Source organism: Copadichromis virginalis, linkage group LG11 (assembly GCF_057382275.1).
Source record: "Copadichromis virginalis isolate Kocher_CV1m ecotype Utaka linkage group LG11, C_Virginalis_male_GT1.1, whole genome shotgun sequence".
NCBI classification, from domain to species: Eukaryota; Metazoa; Chordata; class Actinopteri; order Cichliformes; family Cichlidae; genus Copadichromis; species Copadichromis virginalis.
The window spans coordinates 36,882,577-36,903,740 of record NC_140628.1 but is presented as its reverse complement, the minus strand read 5'-3'; the positions used below and the strand labels follow the sequence as shown (position 1 = coordinate 36,903,740).

The window sequence follows — 21,164 nt, the reverse complement described above, 5'->3', positions numbered from 1 at the left end:
ACTAAATTTAAAACGCTCTCTCATCAGAATTCCTTCGTGCAGCTTTGAGCTGAGCAATTATGTCATCACTTTACTGCAGTAAGATGCCTGGTGACAGACTGACATAAACTTTAATATGAACAAAATTTTTAAATAAGAAAAAAAGATAATTATATAATTAGACACGGCTTTCATTACACAGACATGTTGAGGATGTTGTAGAAAATCTATTAAATAAAATCAATTATATCTGGTAAATTTTCTACTTTTAGAGATGTTTAATCACTCACACAGAAAACGGTGCTGGAGATTTCCATCAGGACCATTAAAGTGACGAACAGGAAACAGAGATGACCACTGGGGACAAAACTACTCTTGAATTTAGCTTTCAGCTAATCTGCTAACTTCTGACTTATTTGGCTGTGAATAGAAATGATACTATTTACAGTAAGACAACTTAAACAGTAAGTCTCAAATTACCGAGAGTTGGTGCTGACATCTCAATTCACAAACTTGCTACAGCAGGCTGTTCAGTAACTGTTATCACACTGACCACCTCGTCCTTGCTTTATTTTTCTCCACCACTTCCTCAAGTCTATTTTTACTCTTTTGTTAGGGCGAAAGTATTGCCAGCTTGCCAGCAGCACTGTCAAGGTTGTTGCACCTTGGGTTCTTTGTGCATCTCTTCATCTACTTCATTGTACCACCTCAGCACTAACATTTTAGCTATTTGCAAACTATTCATGATTCACTCCTGGGTGGCTGATGCATTGCAGGGAGGTTGCAGGAAGCTGAAGGTTTGAAAAGTAATTGCTTTTACCTTTTATGCTGGGGACTGATGGTTTAAACGGAAATTTTGGGAGCCAAAAGACAATGTTTTATGACCATGTATTCTGAGGTTTTTAGTGATTCTCTGTTTGAACTTTGTTTGAGCACAATTTATTATAGATTGAAGTGTATTATACTACAGACATTTCCCTAAAAAGTCTGTCTATTACATCAAATCGGTAGTGGTGTTTCTGGATCATATTCACACATGGCTTCTTTTCTACACGATGGAACTTTAACCTGCATACCTGCATTTATGGATGTGTAGCCCAGTTAGTTTTAAAACTCATGTCTGTGCTTAATGCAGTGCTGCCCTGAGGGCCTGGAGATTCCAAGATCATGGAGATCCAATAATGACTTTTGGCCTTGTCCCTTGTGCAGAAGGATTGGTTTTGTTTGTTTGTTTGTTTGTTTGTTTGTTTGTTGGTTACTTTTTGGTTACTGCTTACTTTTCCTGTTGCCTCAGTGCCAACTTTTTTGAGAAGTTGACTTATTAATACGTGCCTTTCTCGTGTGGAATGAAAAGATACTTCATTGTTTGATGTTCAGCAGCAAAATAAAGCACCTTTCTGCGCTTTATTACTTTTTACATATGTCAACGTGCTATCAGATCTCATTAGCAGCACAGTGAAATTGTGACTACGTTGTGTTTAGAAACCCTCTAGGGTACATGATACACACCAATTTGTCGTAGTATGGCTCATGTCATACTTATTTCAGACGCATTTTAATCCAATTTTTCTCAATTTACAAAAATACATTTGAAATGGTTTACATGTGTTGGTGAGGTTCATTATATATATTCTGATTAAAAATGTGACAAGTAAGTTGAAAGTTGGCAGCAGCCGCTGTGTAAAATTTTGATGCGACAATAAAAAAAAGAAAAGTACTGAAAACTAATGTAAAACCTGAAGTGATATCCAGCGTCAGTGAAGAGGCTATGCAGTGTTGCATGAGCCTAACGCACACCTTTTTTGTCAGGGTCCTGGGTCAGTTTGATCCAGGGTCCCTGAGCAGTTATGGTCTTTTTATCATGTGTGTTTTTGGTGTGCTGACCCTCGTTCTCCCTGCTTGCAGGTATGTGTGTGTGTGTGTGTGTGTGTGTGTGTGTATGCCAGTGTTTCTGAGACCACCTTCAGGCCTGGTGGGTGTGGCCCAGCCAGGTGGTTGGCCACACCTGGAGACCCTCACACAGCTGATCAAGCCTCGTCGGAGGAGCTACTTAAGAGTGTGGTGGAGCTCTTTCTGACGCTGAATCATTGCGTGACTTCACGTTAGTCTTTCGGACAGTCAGTACAGTTAGTCTGCTGCATTGTGTGTGTCTTACGGCTGCCTGTTTGTTATCTCCCCAGGAGAAGAGTGGAGACAAGAGGGCAGCGAGCATGGGGTGCTCAGACACTGAGGAGCGGGGACAAGGAACACTGAGGATTTATTGTTATTTTCCATTTCACTGTAAATAAACAGCACTGTTTGCATTCAGAGCTCCACGCCTGGGTCCTCCTTCCTCACATCCCCATTTTTAATGCAATGTAAACCTGAGCAAAATGTGAGCCTGTGAATGAGAAACACTTCCACCTCCAGCTACTGTTGAGATAAGTTTGAACACTTCACCCCAAAAGAGCTGTGAAGTGCTCAATAGTAAAAAAAAACTGGTTGTACTGGCCATCTGCCAGGTGTGAATGTGTGCAGCGCAGAGGGAAGCAGGGCATGCACTTAGCAAAATTAAAACTAACTAAATAAATAAATAACAAACTTTTGTGAGAAAATGACTGCCACCTTCACTGGAGTGGTGCTTGATGCAGAGTAGTTTGAGTCCAGAAGGAGTTTAAACTTATTGTAGCGGTATAGGAATCTGTTTATTTCCCAGAAGGCTTTATGCAGATGCGGCAGATTGCTATTCTACGACCCCAGGGGAAATGAACTGATGTATTTTTGATGTGGCATATGTGAAGGCACGGTCGACTGCCTATATCTGTTGATGTATATCTACACTGATGTGCCAATAATCCGACCAAATGGTGAAAAAAATTGTAATGGTACTGTGTTTGGAATTTGTAAGCACACATCTGAATTTAAAGAGTTTTGCTTAATTACAGCTTAATTACAACTTCCAGTCTGCAGAACTAAATTGTAAAACTGTGATAAGCTCAAATGATCTTTAAAAGAAAACTCTACACCCACAGTAAGTTGGGTGGATTTGGTAAATCATTCTTAATGTTCTGATATAAAAGCTCAGCTGATCTGTTTCGTTAGGAGTGTTTGTGTAGTTTGATTTCAAAATAAACTAAAAGCCCCACAACTGCTTCAAATATCTCAAAATCCTGTTTTGTGCATAACATAAAAATACATGTTTTCATCACATATCAACAGCAATTCCAAAAAAAACCCCCAAAGACCAAACGAAGTTCAGGCAATGTTTCATTTGGATTTAAATGCTCACCTGTCACTTTAGTAGGTAAACCATGGTAGTACTGCACAACCCTCGTTTAATTTCAGAGCTGCCTCAGTGCTATTAACAGGATACCATCCTGCAGTTTCTGCAGATTTGACAGTGAAACTCCCGTTATATCTCCAAAGATGCTCTGTTGGACTGAGATCTGGTGACTGTGTAGGCCATGTGAGTACAGCAAACTCATTATTATCTTCAAAAAACCAATTTGAGAAGATTTGAGCTTTGTGGCATGACACAGTACCCCAGGGCCATCAGAAGATGGGTACTCTGGTCATATAGGGATGGATATGGTCAACTGTGGCATTTAAACAGTGCTTAGTTGGTATTATAAGGGGTCCAAAGGTTGCCAAGTAAACATCCACATCATTACAGCACCACCACCAGCCTGAAGCTGGTACACAGCAGGATGAATCCATGCTTTCATAATATTTATGCCAAATTCTGATGTTAACATAAAACCAGGGAACATTTCTACAGTCTTTAGTTGTAAAATATTGGTAAGTCCATGTGAGCTATGTTGTCTTAGTTTCTTGTTCTTAGATGGCAGGCGTGGCAGCAGACTGGTGTGGTCTTCTGTCTGCTTCCAGGTTCAATGTGCTGTCCATTCAGAGAGTTATTTGTGCCATCCTACCAAGTCGAAGCTTTCTGACCAGTCTCCTCTGACCTCTGGCATGAACAAGGTGTTTTCTTCCAGTGAACTGCTGCTCACTGGATATTTTCTCTTTTTCAGACCATCCTCTGTAAGCCTCAGAGATGATTGTTGAACAGGTGGACCTAACAAAGTTGCTGCCGAGTGTATATCAGGTTCCATAGACGATAACAAAAAGCCCATGTCAGATATGTCATTTACCAGAAAGTAGTAAATTTGTAATCAAATATAATATACCTTGCCACTAAGCCCCCTGTCCACTGACTTCACTGATAACATTTTGACCAGTCTGGGCATCCTGAGGCAAAAGAGGATTATGGATCTTTAAAAGATTGTTTTTATTTTTTGATGGAATTCTAAGATGTAACTGGCTACAGTGCTGAAAGGAACAAAACGGAATATTCATTACTTATTTATTCTAATGTTCTATGGACCCCCTATGGGCTGTGCCCTTTGTAAAGTCAGAAGTGAATATGATTATGACTTTTTAAATATCACAACCATTTTGCTTCAGACTTTCTCTTGAAATGTTTATGCGTGTGTATATACTGCAGAGACAGCGGTAGGCATGCCGATGCACTGTATGGAGCAAGGGTGGAAAAACACACGCATGTTTACAGTCACACAAAACTGGTACGTACGTGGTGTACTATTGAATGACTTTAGAACCACTGTGGAAAATAGCTCTGGTCATGTTTTTTACGTTGAATTACACAGTGTGAGTAGACGAGTATTGAGAGCAGTTTCACATTTTTACTGACAATATTAAAAATGATGTTATTAAGAATATTTTTTACATAAGATGCAGGGATTCTGGTCCAATTTTTTATTTGGAGTGATGAAAACTGGACAATTTTCTCTTCTCTCACTTTGATTTTAATTACTATTTAATTATTTTTTCACTTGCATTCAGTACTTTATACTTGCTTCAGAGGTAGTTGCTAGCTAGACTTTCATTTGCATTACGTTGGTAATAAGGAGTTAAAGCTGATTCACATTAGTGGAAACAGAACCAATTGCAGTCCACCAGTCATGGCTGCAGCTTTTTGGCTAGTCTAACAACACTGTATTCACCTCAAGGTCCATTTTTGTGAATATGATGATGTATACAGATATTTTGTTGCACTTCTCAGTGCAGTGCATTGTCAATTTCAAGTCCAGCAAGGGGCAACGACTTTGGTTGCAAAAAAATTATTTTTGATTTTAAAGAAGAAAATGACTCCGCTGCTGAGTTTTTTTGTGTGCAAATATTTTTCTGTTGGATTTATAGACTTTATTGCTAGTTTCCCATCCTATGGTTACCAATAAAGTCATAAAGGATGATAAAGCATCCTATGTTGAAGTGTGTGAGTATGCAGAGGGCAATTACAAAACACTAAGAACTACTCAGCTCAATACTTCTTGCAAGGACTTCACTAAACAATAGTTGACGGTATGGTGGCCATTTCCTATATACAGTGTATCATGCTGTGGTTAGCTGATTTTTAAATCTCATTAAATGATTTGACAGTTTCTACTTTTGAATTGTAACACAAACACTCTTGTTCGTCTTGTTCCCCTAACACTTAGGATCGACTTCTATATCCCGAGTAGCCAGGAAAAAGTCTGAGTGACAATCAGAAGGAGGCAATGTTCACCAGTAACTAGTTTCCATTTCACACAGATTTTCCCCAGTCAGCTGCACACTGGCTGAGAAACAAATTCAAGTCTTTAGTATCTAAATATTAAAAATAGGGCATTGTAGGTTCTCAGAAACAGTCTGTTCTTGGAACAAGAGCGGGCAACAATAGATCTTACTTGAAAATGCAAGCTGAGGATAAATATAAACACAGAATGATTGTTATTCACATCCACTGAAATAACACCTGATTACAGCAACTAGGGGTCACAAAAATTAATGATGTGTTACTTGCAACATCAATTTCAGACCCTGGACTTTTTCTCTGCCTGATTTCACTAATGCTAACTTGTAGTCATGTGATGTCGTCAACTGCTGGCTGTCAAAAGGGTATCTAATCGTCTTCTACATGGATAACTGGAAAAACCTCTGGGGAAATTCTGGTCTTATTAGAAGACAGAAATCATCCCACTGCGGATAACAGAGCTCTTACATACATAAATAATGTTGAGTTTGATAGAATATTGTGCATGTCAATCTAGAGTTGAAATCAGGAGTTGCAGTGCTACATACCGCAAAGCTGCAGGTTCACTGCAGCTATCACACTCCTGTTTATACTCATAGGAATAACAGAACCAAATAATAAGACAGGTAATACTAAAAATCAGATCTCCATTCCAGATCTATGTTGGTAAAAGATTCGATAGCTGATCAACAGATTTACGTGTTTTGTCTCATAGAAACTTGGTTGCAGCAGGGGGTTGAATATGTCCGTCTGAATGAATCAGCCCCCTGAGTCAGAGTAATTGTCACAATTCAAGTGGAAGCAATCTGACACTTAAGCATATTAATCAGCCCAAGATGTAAACTTGGAAATAACTTTTTTGAAAATGTTACGCAAACTCTTTCAAACCCAAAATGGAAAAATCTGTTGTTTTTACTGATGGGATCCTTACTCACAATATTTATCTGAAAGAAACATTTGGTGACACACAGACATGTCTTCAAAAATACAAAGGCCTTATTTTTCTATATTTATATTCAAAATTCAGGCAATTTGACAGTTAAGAATTTCAGAAACACTAGGTGTGTCTAAACTTACATACATACTGAAAAAGCCTTCGCTTGATTAAAAATGCTGCTGCGGGAGTACTGACAGAAAGACAGCATATTTCTCCTATTTTGGCTTTTAATCAAAAGTAGAAAAGTAGAATGGGAGGCAGAGCCTTCAGTTTTCAGACTTCTTCTGTGGAACCTGCAGTTTGCCCATATGGAGCAGAAATAGTAAAAACTTATATGATTTAACTCCTGACAAATAGACCACAGTCTGTCAGACTCGGCCCCCACCTGTCCAGCACCATCACACTCAGCACCGGGTCTCCACAAGGATGTGTTTTGAGTCCCCTCCTGTTTACGCTCTACACATCCGACTGCTCCCCTACCCATCTCTCAAACACCATCATAAAGTTCGCGGATGACACCACAGTGGTTGGACTCATCTCAAGGGGGGATGAGTCGGACTACAGAGATGAGGTCAGCAGACTGACTGAGTGGTGTTCAGTTAACAACCTCCAACTGAACACCACGAAAACTAAAGAACTTATCTTGGACTTCAGGAAGGGCAGAGCAGACCCGGCCCCACTTTACATTCACGGGAACTGTGTGGAGAGGGTACACTCCATGAGGTTTCTGGGCGCGCACATCTCTGATGACCTCTCCTGGACTGCAAATACCACGGCGGTGGTTAAAAAGGCCCAGCAGCGTCTCCACTTTCTGAGAGTGCTCAGGAGGAACAACCTGGAGGAGAGGCTGCTGGTGACGTTTTACAGAGCCACCATAGAGAGCATCCTAACGTACGGCATAACAACATGGTATGCAGGGTGCTCAGCTGCGGACAGGAAAGTACTGCAGAGGGTCATCAACACAGCCCAGAAGATCACTGGCTGCTCTCTGCCCAGCCTGGAGGTCACTGCAAACTCTCGGTACCTCAGCAGAGCTGGCAATATCATCAAGGACCACTCTCACCCCAGCAACCAACTGTTTGAACTATTACCGTCAGGCCGACGGTACAGGTCACATAAAACCAGGACAAACAGATTCAGGGATAGCTTCTTTCCCAGAGCTATCACCGTAGTAAATAAGCACAAAAACAATTGAACCTGCTTAACTATACCATACCGTCACTGCCATTATATTATGCTGCTATTCATACTGTCATTATATTAATGCTGCTATCCTGTATATATCGTACTTACTATTGTTTGAGTACTTGCGATTATTTTATTGTACTTTTTATATTTTACATTTATATTTATTATTTATCTTGCACCAAGGGAGTGGCACTCCAATTTCGTTGTACTCTGTACAATGACAATAAAGGCTATTCTATTCTATTCATGAAAGTGGCCACTTTCATGAGTTAAATCATATAAGGCTTACATGATTTACTCATGAAAGTGTCCACTTTCTCATTACTTTCATATATTGTTTTAGTAAGTGTCCAAAACATACAAGTTTCATTATATAATTTTTCAAGGGATCTTATATCTGTTTTCACTCTTGTATGCTTTTCATACAAGTTTCACACAAGACAGATACAAACTTTATAGGATTTATATATATCTTTTCCATATGGGTGGATTCAGGAGGCAGACACTGTCTCTTCTTTTAAAATTAGACTTTCCCTTTTTTAGGGCTGGATCAGCTGACCCTGACTCCTGCCCTATTTATGTTGATGCACTGAGTCTTTCTTCTGAGTTTATACACCACTCTGCATTTAATCACTTAATAATAATAATCTCTGGCTCTCTTTAACAGTGTGTCTTGGTCAGGGGTGAAATGAGGGAGATTCCTTCCTGTTGAGAGGGAGTTTTTCATTCCTACTGTCGCCAAGTGCTTGGTCGGACATGGTTTATGATTGTTGGGGGTTTTCCTGGTTTATAGGGTCTTTCCTTGCAAGAAAAAATGACTCGGCACAACTGATGTTGTGATTTGGGGTAGCTGTAGCTCAGGAGGTAGTGCAGGGCATCAAATAATCAGAAGGGAGGTGGTTTGATCCCTGGCTGCTTCAGTCTGTATGCCAAATAGCCTTGGGCAAGATATTAAATCCAAGATGCTCTCTGACGCATCTATCGGCATGTCAGTGTTACATAGAAAGTACTTATGTAGTAAAAGAAAACATAGGGCAAGTTGTATAAACTGCTTTGAGTGTTCAGGTAGAGTTGAAAAGCACTATATAAGAACAAGCCCATTTAGCATTTGGTGCTAGAGACTTGAAGTGAACTGAATTGTGCTGATCTTACTCTGGATGGTATTTCTCTTCTATATTAAATGTAATAAACTTTCAAGTCATTTTTGAGAAAGATATGTCCTTTAACTCAAACACTGAACAAATGTCTGCCCTCTGTCTCAGAGTGGTGCTGGAAGACTATTCCATGCATTTATCATTTCAAAGATGGACTCCTATAAATTCTTACTCTCAGGATGTCCCAGTGGTTCTGTAAAAAATCCTCCAGTGGATCCACATTGCTACAGCAATAGTGACTATAATTCTCCATAGTAGCTTCTCATCACCAACTTCCTGTAAAACTCTGAACAGAATTTAAAATCCTCTTGCTCACATATGAAACCATTAATGAGCAAGCTCCATGATATTTTAAAGACCTCACAGTAGCATATTATCCCAATAAAGCTGACTGCAGGCAGAGTGCAGGATTACTTGTTTTCTTTAAACTTTCCAAAAGTACAATCTGAAGCAGGGCCTTCAGCTTTCATCCTGTGAAACCAGCTCCTACTCAGGCAGGCGAGCATTCAAAATTGAAAGCGTACCTGTTATGCTCAGTGCGAACTCCATAGTTTTGCTTCTCTTTTACTATTCTTCTGTTGTATCTTTGCATGATTTTTGAGTTAAAAGTAGTCTTTATTGTTCCTACACTCGACCTTGCAGTCCCTCAGGTCATCCACCGTTGAAAACAAGCTTCTTAAGTTTACTTTTCAAACCTGTTTTTCCAAAAGGTTTGAAAAGCGGAGCCAGAGCTCTGTGCCTGAGATGACCAGATTAGGGATATTTGCTATCACTCACATCATACAGATTCAAGTATAATAAACTGTCCTAAGCATTTGAGTCTCTCTGTCTCCAACAGTGTAACACTACATACGAGAGAACACAAGTATAATAGGTCCCCTAAAAAATTGGGTTTTTGATAAGCCATCTTCAGGCTTCTGAAAGATCCCCCACGATGCAGATCTCTCCACTCTGTGTTAATTTGTATGCCGCTACTGTCATTAGCCTGTGTCTTGTGTCTCTGTAGTTTGTACTGTTTCTTCTCTCCCCTCTTGCTTACTATATCTATCTGCGCATTACTGGTGTCGGAGACTCGTGATTTTCAATTGAGGTTACTTCCCCTCCAACATGCTGAGTGTTCAATGTTGCATTGTTTGTTGTCTCTATATGTGCTTTTATTCTTTTTTCCCCTCTTTCCCCTCGGCTGAGTCATTCACAACAGATAGCTGCCCTTATTGCACCGCGTTCGATTGACCGTTTCCTCCTGTTGAAAAGGATTTTTCTTTCTCTCCCACTGTCACCAAGTCCTTGCTCAAAGAGAATCGCTGGATTTCCAGGCACAGCATTGCGATGTGCCCAGAGATGATTGCTGTTGTGAATTTGCTTTATACAAATAAAACCTTGAAAAACATTTTTTAAAAACACACAAAATGCCACCTGACACCAATTCATAACACTCTCTATGTGCTTATTTTACCCCCTTAACACACACTAATGCATATATTTGATATCCCCGGTTGAGAATTATTGATGTAGATCATAAGTATTTCATTGACTTTCACGTCAGTCATGTGCTGTGAAGCTCAGTGAATGAATTCTGGCTCTCACTGCTTTAAACTGTCAGCATGTCATCACCGAAGCCACTGAGACACATGCAGAAAAAACTATGAATTTGCATACTATGTATGAGATCATATACTTACACAGATACTTTACACTAATGGTGTTTTTAACCAGAACATATCAAACACTTGTGAAAGACAGGTTGACAGATTTGAAGTCATGATTTTTAAATCTGTTTCAAGAAGCTTGAACTAAAGTAGAGTGTAACCCTTTAACCAAGCCTCAAAATCCTCTCACCATCACGGCAGATAGAAGGTGGCCACGTGTGTGTGTGTGTGTGTGTGTGTGTGTGTGTGTGTGTGTGTGTGTGTGTGTAAGCTGAGTACCACACCTGAAGCTGGCTAAGAACTAGAGCACTGGAGAGATGAAACCCTCTTGCGTGCAGACCTGGTGGCCAGCTGTCACTCAAAATAAGGCTGGGCTTGCTAGCTTTATCTTGCTTTTTCCACTTTATGCATGTTGTTAGGAGATGATAATATAGCTGACCGTTATATCACACCAACCCACGGGGTATATCACTCAGACAGACATTTCATGTTATATAATCATTCCATTTACATGCTGTTTTGCATAGAAATCCTGATACATGCCGTTCTTATAAGAGCCCTGCTGTGAGCAAACACGTTGAAGAAAGAAATAATGCAGATCTGATTGTCAGTCGGGTGGTAAGAAGGTTGAAAAAAAGAAGAAGCTTTTTTTCTTTTTAAACTGTTTTCTAATAATGTCAGACCAACCTGATATTGTTGCATCAGACTGACAGTAATCACACATCCAAACAAACAAACTGCAACTGTGACATAAGTAAACAAATCAACTAACGGTTACATATATTTATCAGAAAAATACTCAAAAACAAATTTTCTGTGGTAAGCCACATGAGTCTAAATGTTACAGGTTTTGATTTGTATGGTTTTAAAAAAAGCTAAACCTATTAATGCACTGCTCAAAAATGAAAGGAATACTTAGAAAAGAATATGGACTCGATAACGTGTTAGGAACACAAGGATGACACATAGTTTAATAGAAATTATAATTATCAACATATAAAGGGCTGAACAAAGGGCTGAATTCAGAGACATCCCAAAAGTAACAGTGAAAATAATGATGCGGCAGTCTCATTCATTTTGCTGAAATTTCATTGCACTAATTTAAAATGCTACTCCGTACTTTGCATGACCCCATGTGCTCATATGCATACCTGACAACATTGGGGCATGCTCCCAATGAGATAGCAGATGATGTCCTGAGGAATCACCTTCCAGATCTGGACCAGGGCATCACTGAGCTTCTGGACACTCTGAGCTGCAACCTGGCTGGGTTGGATGAACTGAAACATAATGTCCCAGAGGCAGTCTACTGGATTTGGATTAGGTAAGCATGGAGGCAATCATTGCCATCCATTCTCCTCCAGGAACTGCCTGCATACTCTCACCACATGAGGCCAGGCATTGGTAAGCACCAGGAGGAAACCTGGACCCAGCTCTTCTAGAGTAAGTGCCTGTCTCCTGCAATCTGCTCCATGCTCCTGAAACCGTGCTTGGAGACACAGTAGACCTTGCTTGGCAAACATGCCTGCTAAGGGGTCGGACTACCTGTGCAACCTCTAGGGTCCAGCTATCGTCTCATGCTACCAGTTATGATGCAATCATAGCCAAATGGACAGTCCTAAAAGATGAGGTGGGAGAAAAGTCTGTGGGCTCCACCTGTAAAACCATTCCAGTTTTAGGTGTTGTGTCATTATTGCCCCTCTAGTGCATTTGTTATTAATTTCATGAACACCAAAGCAGCTGCCCACTGCTGGTGTAGAGTCAAAACTCAAAACCGTAACCTCACATGAGCTTCTATACATACTGAAATCAGGGCTGAGATGACGCCATCAACATGGCCCTACACTTCATCCTGCAGCATCTGGACTCCCCAGGAACCTACGCCAGGATCCTGTTTGTGGACTTCAGCTCTGCCTTCAATACCATCCTTCCAGACCATCTCCAAGGCAAGCTTTCCCAGATGAATGTGCCTGATCCCATCTGCCGGTGGATCACTGACTTCCTGACGGACAGGAAACAGCATGTGAGGCTGGGAAAGAATGTCTCGGACTCCCGGACCATCAGCACCGGCTCCCCTCAGGGCTGTGTTCTTTCTCCCCTGCTCTTCTCCCTGTATACTAACTGCTGCACCTCCACCCACCAGTCTGTCAAGCTAATCAAGTTTGCAGATGACACCACCGTTATTGGACTCATCTCGGACGGGGATGAGTCTGCCTACAGGAGGGAGGTTGAACGTCTGGTGTCCTGGTGCAGCCACAACAACCTGGTGCTGAATGCCCAGAAGACAGTGGAGATTATTGTGGACTTCAGGAAGCACACAGCCCCACTCCCCCCCATCATCCTGACTGACACCCCCATCACCTCTGTGGACTCATTCCGCTTCCTGGGTACCACCATCACCCAGGACCTGAAGTGGGAGCCCACCATCACCTCCGTCATTAAGAAAGCCCAGCAGAGGATGTACTTCCTGAGGCAGCTGAAGAAATTCAACCTGCCAACACGGACGATGATGCAGTTCTACACTGCAATCATCGAGTCCATCCTCACCTCCTCCATCACCGTGTGGTACGCTGGAGCCACTATCAGGGACAAACAGAGACTGCAGCGTGTTGTGCGCTCTGCTGAGAAGGTGATTGGCTGCAGACTCCCATCTCTGCAGGACCTGTACACCTCCAGGACACTGCGGCGTGCAGCTCGGATCTCAGCTGACCCTTGTCACCCTGGACACAGTCTGTTTGACCTGCTCCCCTCAGGCAGGAGGCTCCGGTCCATTCACACCAGAACCTCTCGCCATAAGAACAGTTTCTTCCCCTCTGCTGTCGGACACATGAACAATAACCGTATGACTGTTCCCACCACTAACACATGACCCTACGCTGTGTTCACTGCATCATTCCATGTTTGGCACTGATCACCACCTGCACTCATGTATATATCATGTATATATCTATCTATCTACTTAGCACTTTTAATTCTTATTCTCATTTTTATTTTCATGTCTATTTAAGCTTAATTTATAACAGTATTTATAACAGTATGTTTGCACTGAAGCACCGCAGCAATTTCCTAATGTTGTAAACCCGCTCAACATTTGACAATAAAACCCTTTTTGATTCTGAGCATTTGACGACATAGTAAATGTCTGGAGACTGAGTAGTCATGCAGTAGCAACCTCAATCTGCACATACTGAAGTTTTGTAATCTTTGTCAGCTTTGCCATCCATTTGTTGCATTCAAAAAGAAATGAGACTATAACCTCCTTTCTGAACGTGAAGGTTACAGGTCAAGTAAAGGCCTGTGTCAATTTCCCACAGGTTTCTATACAATTGGTCTTTTTCTGCATTCAGAGGAGGTGCCCCCGATGGCCCTGCAGAAGAATGCAGGTTTAAAATACTTCCACACTGGCTTCATTTTTCAGACCTGGAAGCTACACATTCATATTTTACATGCAGTCTAAATTTGCAACTCATCCTGTTGTGGATGCTGAATGCCTGAATCAACTTTCAAGGCACTTCATCCAATAATAATACAAAGATATTTCAATCTGAGCCAAAGCTTTGGATCGACTACCTTACAGAGCCATCATTGCTGCAGAGCCACACTGCTTTCTTGGCTAAAAACATCAAAAAGAGGCAGTCAGACATCCCGTTTGTGGTGGACTTTTAGAATGAAGCGTTTAGGCTTATTTGGGTCCAGGTTTTCATTCATTCCATTCACTCACTATAAGCTATTATCAAACACATCATAATGTATTATATTTGGCACTCATAAACACACACCATATAAAAATGAAAACACCAGGAATGCAGATATTAATTTTCCACATTAGATACAATCAGTCTCGTTTTGCTTCAACCTAATGATGGAGACAAACTTTACATGTGAACACAAATGTCGTTATTACAAAGTCTGATTTTAATTTCCTTATTACCAGTTAGCCTTTGGTCTGGTTCAGTCAAACAGCTTACAAGAGCTATGCTTGTTTTTCTGCATTTTAAGCATGACAATGAACCTCGATTGTTATACCTAAAATATGCAATTCTGTGCAGTATTCAGGACACAGAAGAGCTTTTCGCAACGTGTAGAATTACTCAGTGTGTTGACACTACCTGGTGGATAAGCAGCTTTTAGAGGTGCAGTACTCACTTTTAGGGGCCTCTATGTCCATGTCCATCAAACAGCAACCACAGCAGAGTAGGAAACCATTTGTATTCATTCACGGTTCCAAAAGGAAGACAGCCAGATGATTCAGCAAATCTCTCCAAAGACAAACGCGGACGTCTTGAGGGAGGTTTGCACTTTTACCAGCTACAGAAGCACAAGGTTTGTACACCCTCTACCTGTACATTAACACCGATATTCCAGCTCACACTGATGCAAAAACACTTCTATTCTAATAGCGTGCTTAATGAACACTTCTTGTTGAGCTTAAAACATAGAAGCACCTATTTATGCCATTCTTAATTACACTGAAGGAGACTGATTTTTCGCGATCACACTAACACAATAAAAAGACAGATTTAAATGGTGAAATGTCAAAATGTTCCTTTTGTCAATTCGTCAGGATTCAGTTATTAAGAGAAGAGTTTTTTTGTTCAGAACAAAGTTAAAATGTATTAAGTACACTTAGAGGCTGACAGCCTGTCAGACTTCTCTAAGGACCTTAAAAAGCATGACAGCAGGCTCACTTCAGGTATGCAGGTTTTTCTTGTGTTGATGGAACAAGAGAAGAATTGCTATCTGGGGTAATTTAACTTCACATTAAGGATGCAGATCTAAAGGTCAGCTGTAGCTAACTGTCCCAAATCAAGGCTTAGCCTAAAAGAATACAAGACCCTCTCATTTAACCATAAGAAACCAGAAATAAGTAAATTCACAGTCTGTGAGATAAGCAGTCTAAAGTTAGGTGCACGGTGAGCTGGGATGCAAAATCAAATTTCATGCCTTGTTTCTTTTTTTATTGGTTTCATAACAAGTATAAAAGTTGGCATATAGATTTATTAAGCTTAATGTTGCAAACGCTACTTTCTACTGCTCCCTTACTCACAAGAGGTCACCACAGAAGGTCACTCGGCATGTTTACACCAGATGGCCTTCCTGACACAACCCCAAAGGGATCCATGTCATCTTGTGGGACCAAAGCAGGGAATTGTTTAGGTATATCCAACTTTTATATGATTGCAAGACAGCATTAAAAGGTGTCCAGCTTTTTTTAATGTCTTCAAATGAAGACAAGTTAATCAAAGAAGGAAAAAGTGTCACATCCACAGACGATTGCACATCCACAGAACCAGCTGTGCAATCACCTGAACAAGCAAAACCTATTTGGCTGATGGAGATCTATTTAAATGGTTGACAGCAAAACACAGATAAACAACATTATTTTCCTACTGCTTTTTTCCCCTTTGAAGATTACAAAACGATTGAAAACCATATTCTTAGATTTTTAGATCTTAATGCCCAAGCTATTACATTTTCCCATATTCCCCAGGCCCCAGATTAAACTCAGATTAAACACCTAAACCTAACTCTTACACCCATCACACCCACTGCCTAACTCTATCATATGAGTTATGTGTAACAGAAAAATAAAAACATAGTGACATTCTTATTAAAAAAAAGGTTATGCATATTGCCAAATTATTATTTTTAGATGCTTTGACTCAGAAACATCTGGAATGCCAGGATATGTTGCACGTATAGTTTACAATACAATGTTACAATGTTACTTTTCGGTGTTGAGCCATACAAAAAGGTGAATAGTGACAGAAAGAATAGTGTAGCAGCTTTTATCCTGCAACATGAAAACTATATTATTCCATCTTCAGCTTAATCACCCAACAGTGATTTAGAGATGACATGAAGATGTTATGTTTATTTCAAAGATGGGGAGAAAACATGCTTCCAAAAACACACTACAGAAGTTTAGTCTTTTGAAGAAATCATCCATATTCTATTGTCTTAATCCTCCTCGGATGACAGATTGTAATGACTCATGGTGCTTGTCTCCACACGAACAACAACTGTGAAAAGTCTAACACCCTCTTTTCTGATGTGATTTGTCTTTACTGTGTCATTGTTTCTACATCCTCTTTAGTGCGGGGAGGGAACACATAGCCTGTAGGCCTTGTTGAGTGGGTGAGAGAAGTGGGATGGTGTTAGGATGGGGGAGCAAGGAGGGAATGGAGTAAAGGCCATGTGGGGTTGGGATTTTGCAAGTTTCATTCTGAGGTTTATGTGAAAGAAACATTTATTTGCACACATGTGCGAAAAAAATCCACCCGGTCCATGTATGTCTGAAATCCAGCATCTGATCTCAAATACTAATATGAAGGGCACTAAAACAATTGCTTAGCTGATGCTGCTATATCACAATGGTTTGCTAAGCTGAGCTGGATAAAGGAATAAGTGAGATTTACAAGGACAAACTGAGGAGAATGGCCATATGCTTAAACCGCTGTTGGTGAAAAACCATTCAAGTGGAGTTCATAACCATTCAGCTTTGTAGTGCTGCGTTTTTTCTTCTTCCTCCCCGCGGCTAAGTCATTCAGATAATAAGGTTTCTCTCAATAACAGAGCAGACTTAGATGAAATCAATTTACAATTTGAACACAAAACATTAAAGGCCAAATTCATTAATGGGAATTATCCCATCACATGCTGGAGAGGTTAATAAGAGGAGGGGTGGTGCTGGATGAATGTGAGGGCGAATGCTTCCTTTCTGTTTGCCCACAATCCATCTATCTATAATACCAAAATAAAACATGGACGATTCATCATATGGAAGGCGGGCAGAAAATGTCCTTGACTCATATTTAGCCTGCTGGATCCCTTCCAGCTGTATATTACTAACCTTCTTCTTCTTTAGAGGTCACCACAGCAGATCATCTCCTTCCATCTTACCCAATCCCCAGCATCCTTCTCTTTCACACCAGCCCTCTGCACGTCCTTCTTCAATACATGCATGGTTCTCCTCTGTGGTTTTTCTCTTCTTCTCAATCTTCAGCATCCTTTGTCCAGTATATCCACTGTCCCGCCTCTGCACATGTCCAAACCATCTCAGCCTCTCTTCTCTCACTGTCTCCCAAAGCACTCAATGTGAGCTCTCTTTACTGTGTCATTGTGATGATGTACTCATTTCTGATCTTGTCCCTCCTGGTCACTCCCAATGAAAATTTAACATCTTCAACTCTACCACCTCGGTCTCCTGTCTTTTTGCCAGTATCCCTTTCTCCAACCCATACATGATAGCAGGTTGTAAACCCTCCTTTTCACTTTTGCTGCCATCCTTCTATCACAAATCACTCCTGACACTCGTCTCCACCCTGCCTGCACTCTCTTCTTCACCTCTCTTCTGCACTGTCCGTTGGTTTGGATGGTTGACCCCAAGTATTTAAACTCATACACCTTCACTACCTCTACTTCTTACAGCTTCACTGTTCAACAATCTTTTTTAACCACTTTTTAGTAATCAATTCTAATTCTTCTTATTATTTTAAAGTGTCAACATATCATTGATATAATATCGACAATTATCATATGACTTTTAACATCAGCCATAAAATTAAGTATTGTGAGCCTACTACATGTGTTTATTGCAGATGTATCAAAAATGTAATTATATCTATATATTGTGTCTTATATCATATAGTATTACATGATACTAAAATTTCATCAGTGTTAAGCATCATACATGCAGACATTCAATACTAATATTTTTTTTCTTATATAATTAATAGTACAAAGAAGGAAAGACAGAAATTAAACCACCTCAACAACTTTTTTTTTGTTTAGCTAAGAAAAATTATGTTCCCCAGTCACAATCACATAATGCTAATTAGGAAGCATATTTACATAAAATGCTTATGCTGTACCATAATTATCCAGCAAAGTTAATGCCTTCATTATATGTTAATTATCTGCTCAACTTAAAAAGTATTGAGAAGTGAATGAGAAGGAGAAAAGTAATGTATCTGCATCACTTCATGTTTCGCTCCAGAAAATCCAAAAAAGGTACTGATCTACTGTGTCTTTGACTTATCATCAGCACAGCCCAGTATCTTCCATCTGTTTGTGTCACAACATCAGGCTTCCAGCTGGGATTGTTGTCATAAGCCTCCATTCATAAATATCTTCTAAAAAATGGATGCTTTTTGGCCCTGTGATGAACAGCGAGGCCAGGCTGATGTATTAGTGTTGTCACAAGCACATGAACTGGTGATAAGAGGCTGCTGCAGCTTCAGCATCTGCAGTTTAAACTTTCCACCCGACATAAAAATATTTCTGAACTCTCCGTCTTGTTTTGGATCCACTGAAGATGACGACAGCGTGCCTTTCAAATATGTGAAAAGGCACAATTATTCGTCATTTTGAAGGTCCTAAAACATTCAGAAATATGTTCAATGAATATACTAAATGCACACTAAATTGAGTTTCCTTTTATAAGACAGAAAGATATGGCAGCAAAATGCTGATAATAACCTCGCCATTTTACAGTTTTTCTCGATTGCTTAAACACTATAACCAGGCCTCTAAACTAAAATTTCAAAACGCTATTGTTCAAAAAGCTCACCCATTTCCCTGAACTATAAACACTATTCCCTGCTTTGACACATGACTCAAATTTGGTGAACTGTTACTGCAAAACTCTACACACAAATCCCTACATTTTACAGTGCTTACACCATGTAGTCATTTAGAAAGCACTAGCATGCAATAATGTTAACTTAAGTCAGCATAGCTTGAGCTCAATTAGCACACAATTAACCAGGTGGAAACACTAGGAGTCAAAATTTAGCACACACCAATCAGAACCTGCGATGGATAGATAAAAGGGCCAAAGTCAGCTCATTCAGGTTTGAAACAATGGATCCAAAGAGATGCAAAGGAAGAGGACGTGGTGGAGAAAGAGGACATGGTGAAAGAGGAGGGTGTGGTGAAGGAGGAGGACGTGGTGGAGGAAGAGGACATGGTGAAAGAGGAGGGTGTGGTGAAAGAGGAGGACGTGGTGGAAGAGGAGGAGGAGGTGGTCTAGGACAACAGGAAGGTGGTGGAGGAGGAGGGAGAGGTGGAGGAGGAGGAGGACGTGGTGAAGGAGGTGGAGGTGGAGAACGACGGCGACAAGGAAGGGGAAGAGCAAGGGCAAGAAGACAGTCAGTCTCAGATGAAATTCGAGCCACTTTAGTTGACCATGTCCTTGTCCATGGGATGACTATGAGGGAGGCTGGGCAACGAGTACAACCAAATTTGAGTCGCTTCACTGTTGCCTCCATCATCAGAACCTTCAGGGAGGAAAACAGGTAGGTGTACTTGCAGTAAGACTGCTTTGTACAGTAACGTTTAAGTTACTGAACTTATGTGTCTTGAGTTTCAGTATGTTTCCATTATTTGCCTGTAAAATGAATGTGTGACAGTTACAGTAATGAGTGCTTCTATTTTTGTAGGACACAGAGACGACCACCTGGTGGAGGCAGGTTAAGGCTTTTGTCGGAGGAGCAAGAGAGGGAACTTGTAAACATGGTAATTGCAAATAATGTAATCCGCCTGCAAGAGATTCAAAGGAGAGTGATTGAGGATGATCATCTTTTTCGAGGCATAAATGCCATCAGCCTCTCCACAATTGACCGCATCCTCCGAAAGTATCAATTCCGGATGAAACAGGCATACCGAGTCCCTTTCGAACGAAACTCTGACAGAGTGAAAAACCAACGTGTGGAATATGTTCAGGTATGAGTTTTGATACTGTATAAAGTATTGTGTACCATCACAGCATGGCAGTTTATGCTGCCATTTCAGCACTCTTGAACTGTGGTTCAGGGTACCGATTGACTCTACTGTGTTATGTGTTTTGCAGAGAATCTTTGAGATTGAAGGACGGCCTGTTCCCCATGAAATAATCTTTGTGGATGAGGCAGGTTTTAACCTGACCAAAAGAAGGAAAAGGGGGAGGAACATAATTGGCCATCGGGCTATTGTAAATGTCCCTGGTCAGCGTGGGGGGAATGTCACTATGTGCGCAGCCATCAGCCAACGAGGGGTACTCCACCGCCATGCCGTACTAGGACCCTATAACACTATGCTTCTCCTTGCTTTTCTTGATGGTTTAAGACAACATATGTTCCAGCTGGACTACAGGGAACCAGCACAGCCAGAGCAGCCTCACTACGTTGTTGTGTGGGATAACGTCAGCTTCCATCGCGCTGCTCTGGTTCGTGACTGGTTTACCCAAGGTTTTCTAATATCTTTCTGCCTGCATACTCTCCCTTTCTAAACCCGATAGAGGAGTTATTTTCGGCATGGCGGTGGAAAGTGTATGACCGAGAACCTTATGTCCGTGTTCACCTCCTTCAGGCCATGGAAGAGGCCTGCCTAGACATATCAGTAGATGCATGACAGGGGTGGATCAGGCATGCAAGAGGATTTTACCCCCGCTGCCTGGCTGGGGCCAATATAGCCTGTGATGTGGATGAGATTCCCTGGCCTGACCCAGACCAAAGACAAGATGCTGAGGTGGGATAATGTTTCTGGTGTGTGTTGTACTGTATAGTACATGAATGACAATGTGCCACTGTACATACATTGGTTGCGTCTTTTGTGTTTATCATGTGACAAGGGTTTTGAAGGGGAGAACCATAAGCAACCTATTTGTTTTGGAACTATTGTTTTGAATTAATTGTACCAGTGTG

The 21,164-nt window shown here is 40.9% G+C and overlaps 2 protein-coding genes across 10 annotated transcripts in view; one reads left to right on the top strand and one right to left on the bottom strand.

Annotated features, from left to right (window-relative positions):
• syngap1b (synaptic Ras GTPase activating protein 1b) overlaps nt 1-21,164 on the bottom strand; it is a 189,081-nt gene that overhangs the window by 97,302 nt on the left and 70,615 nt on the right. The window lies entirely within an intron of this gene.
• Nucleotides 19,650-20,947, top strand: LOC146699365 (uncharacterized). The gene is made up of 3 exons (XM_085472263.1): nt 19,650-19,778; nt 19,923-20,205; nt 20,333-20,947. The coding sequence occupies exons 1-3, from the start codon at nt 19,687-19,689 to the stop codon at nt 20,747-20,749; spliced, it is 792 nt and encodes a 263-aa protein (XP_085328389.1). The 5' UTR covers nt 19,650-19,686; the 3' UTR covers nt 20,750-20,947.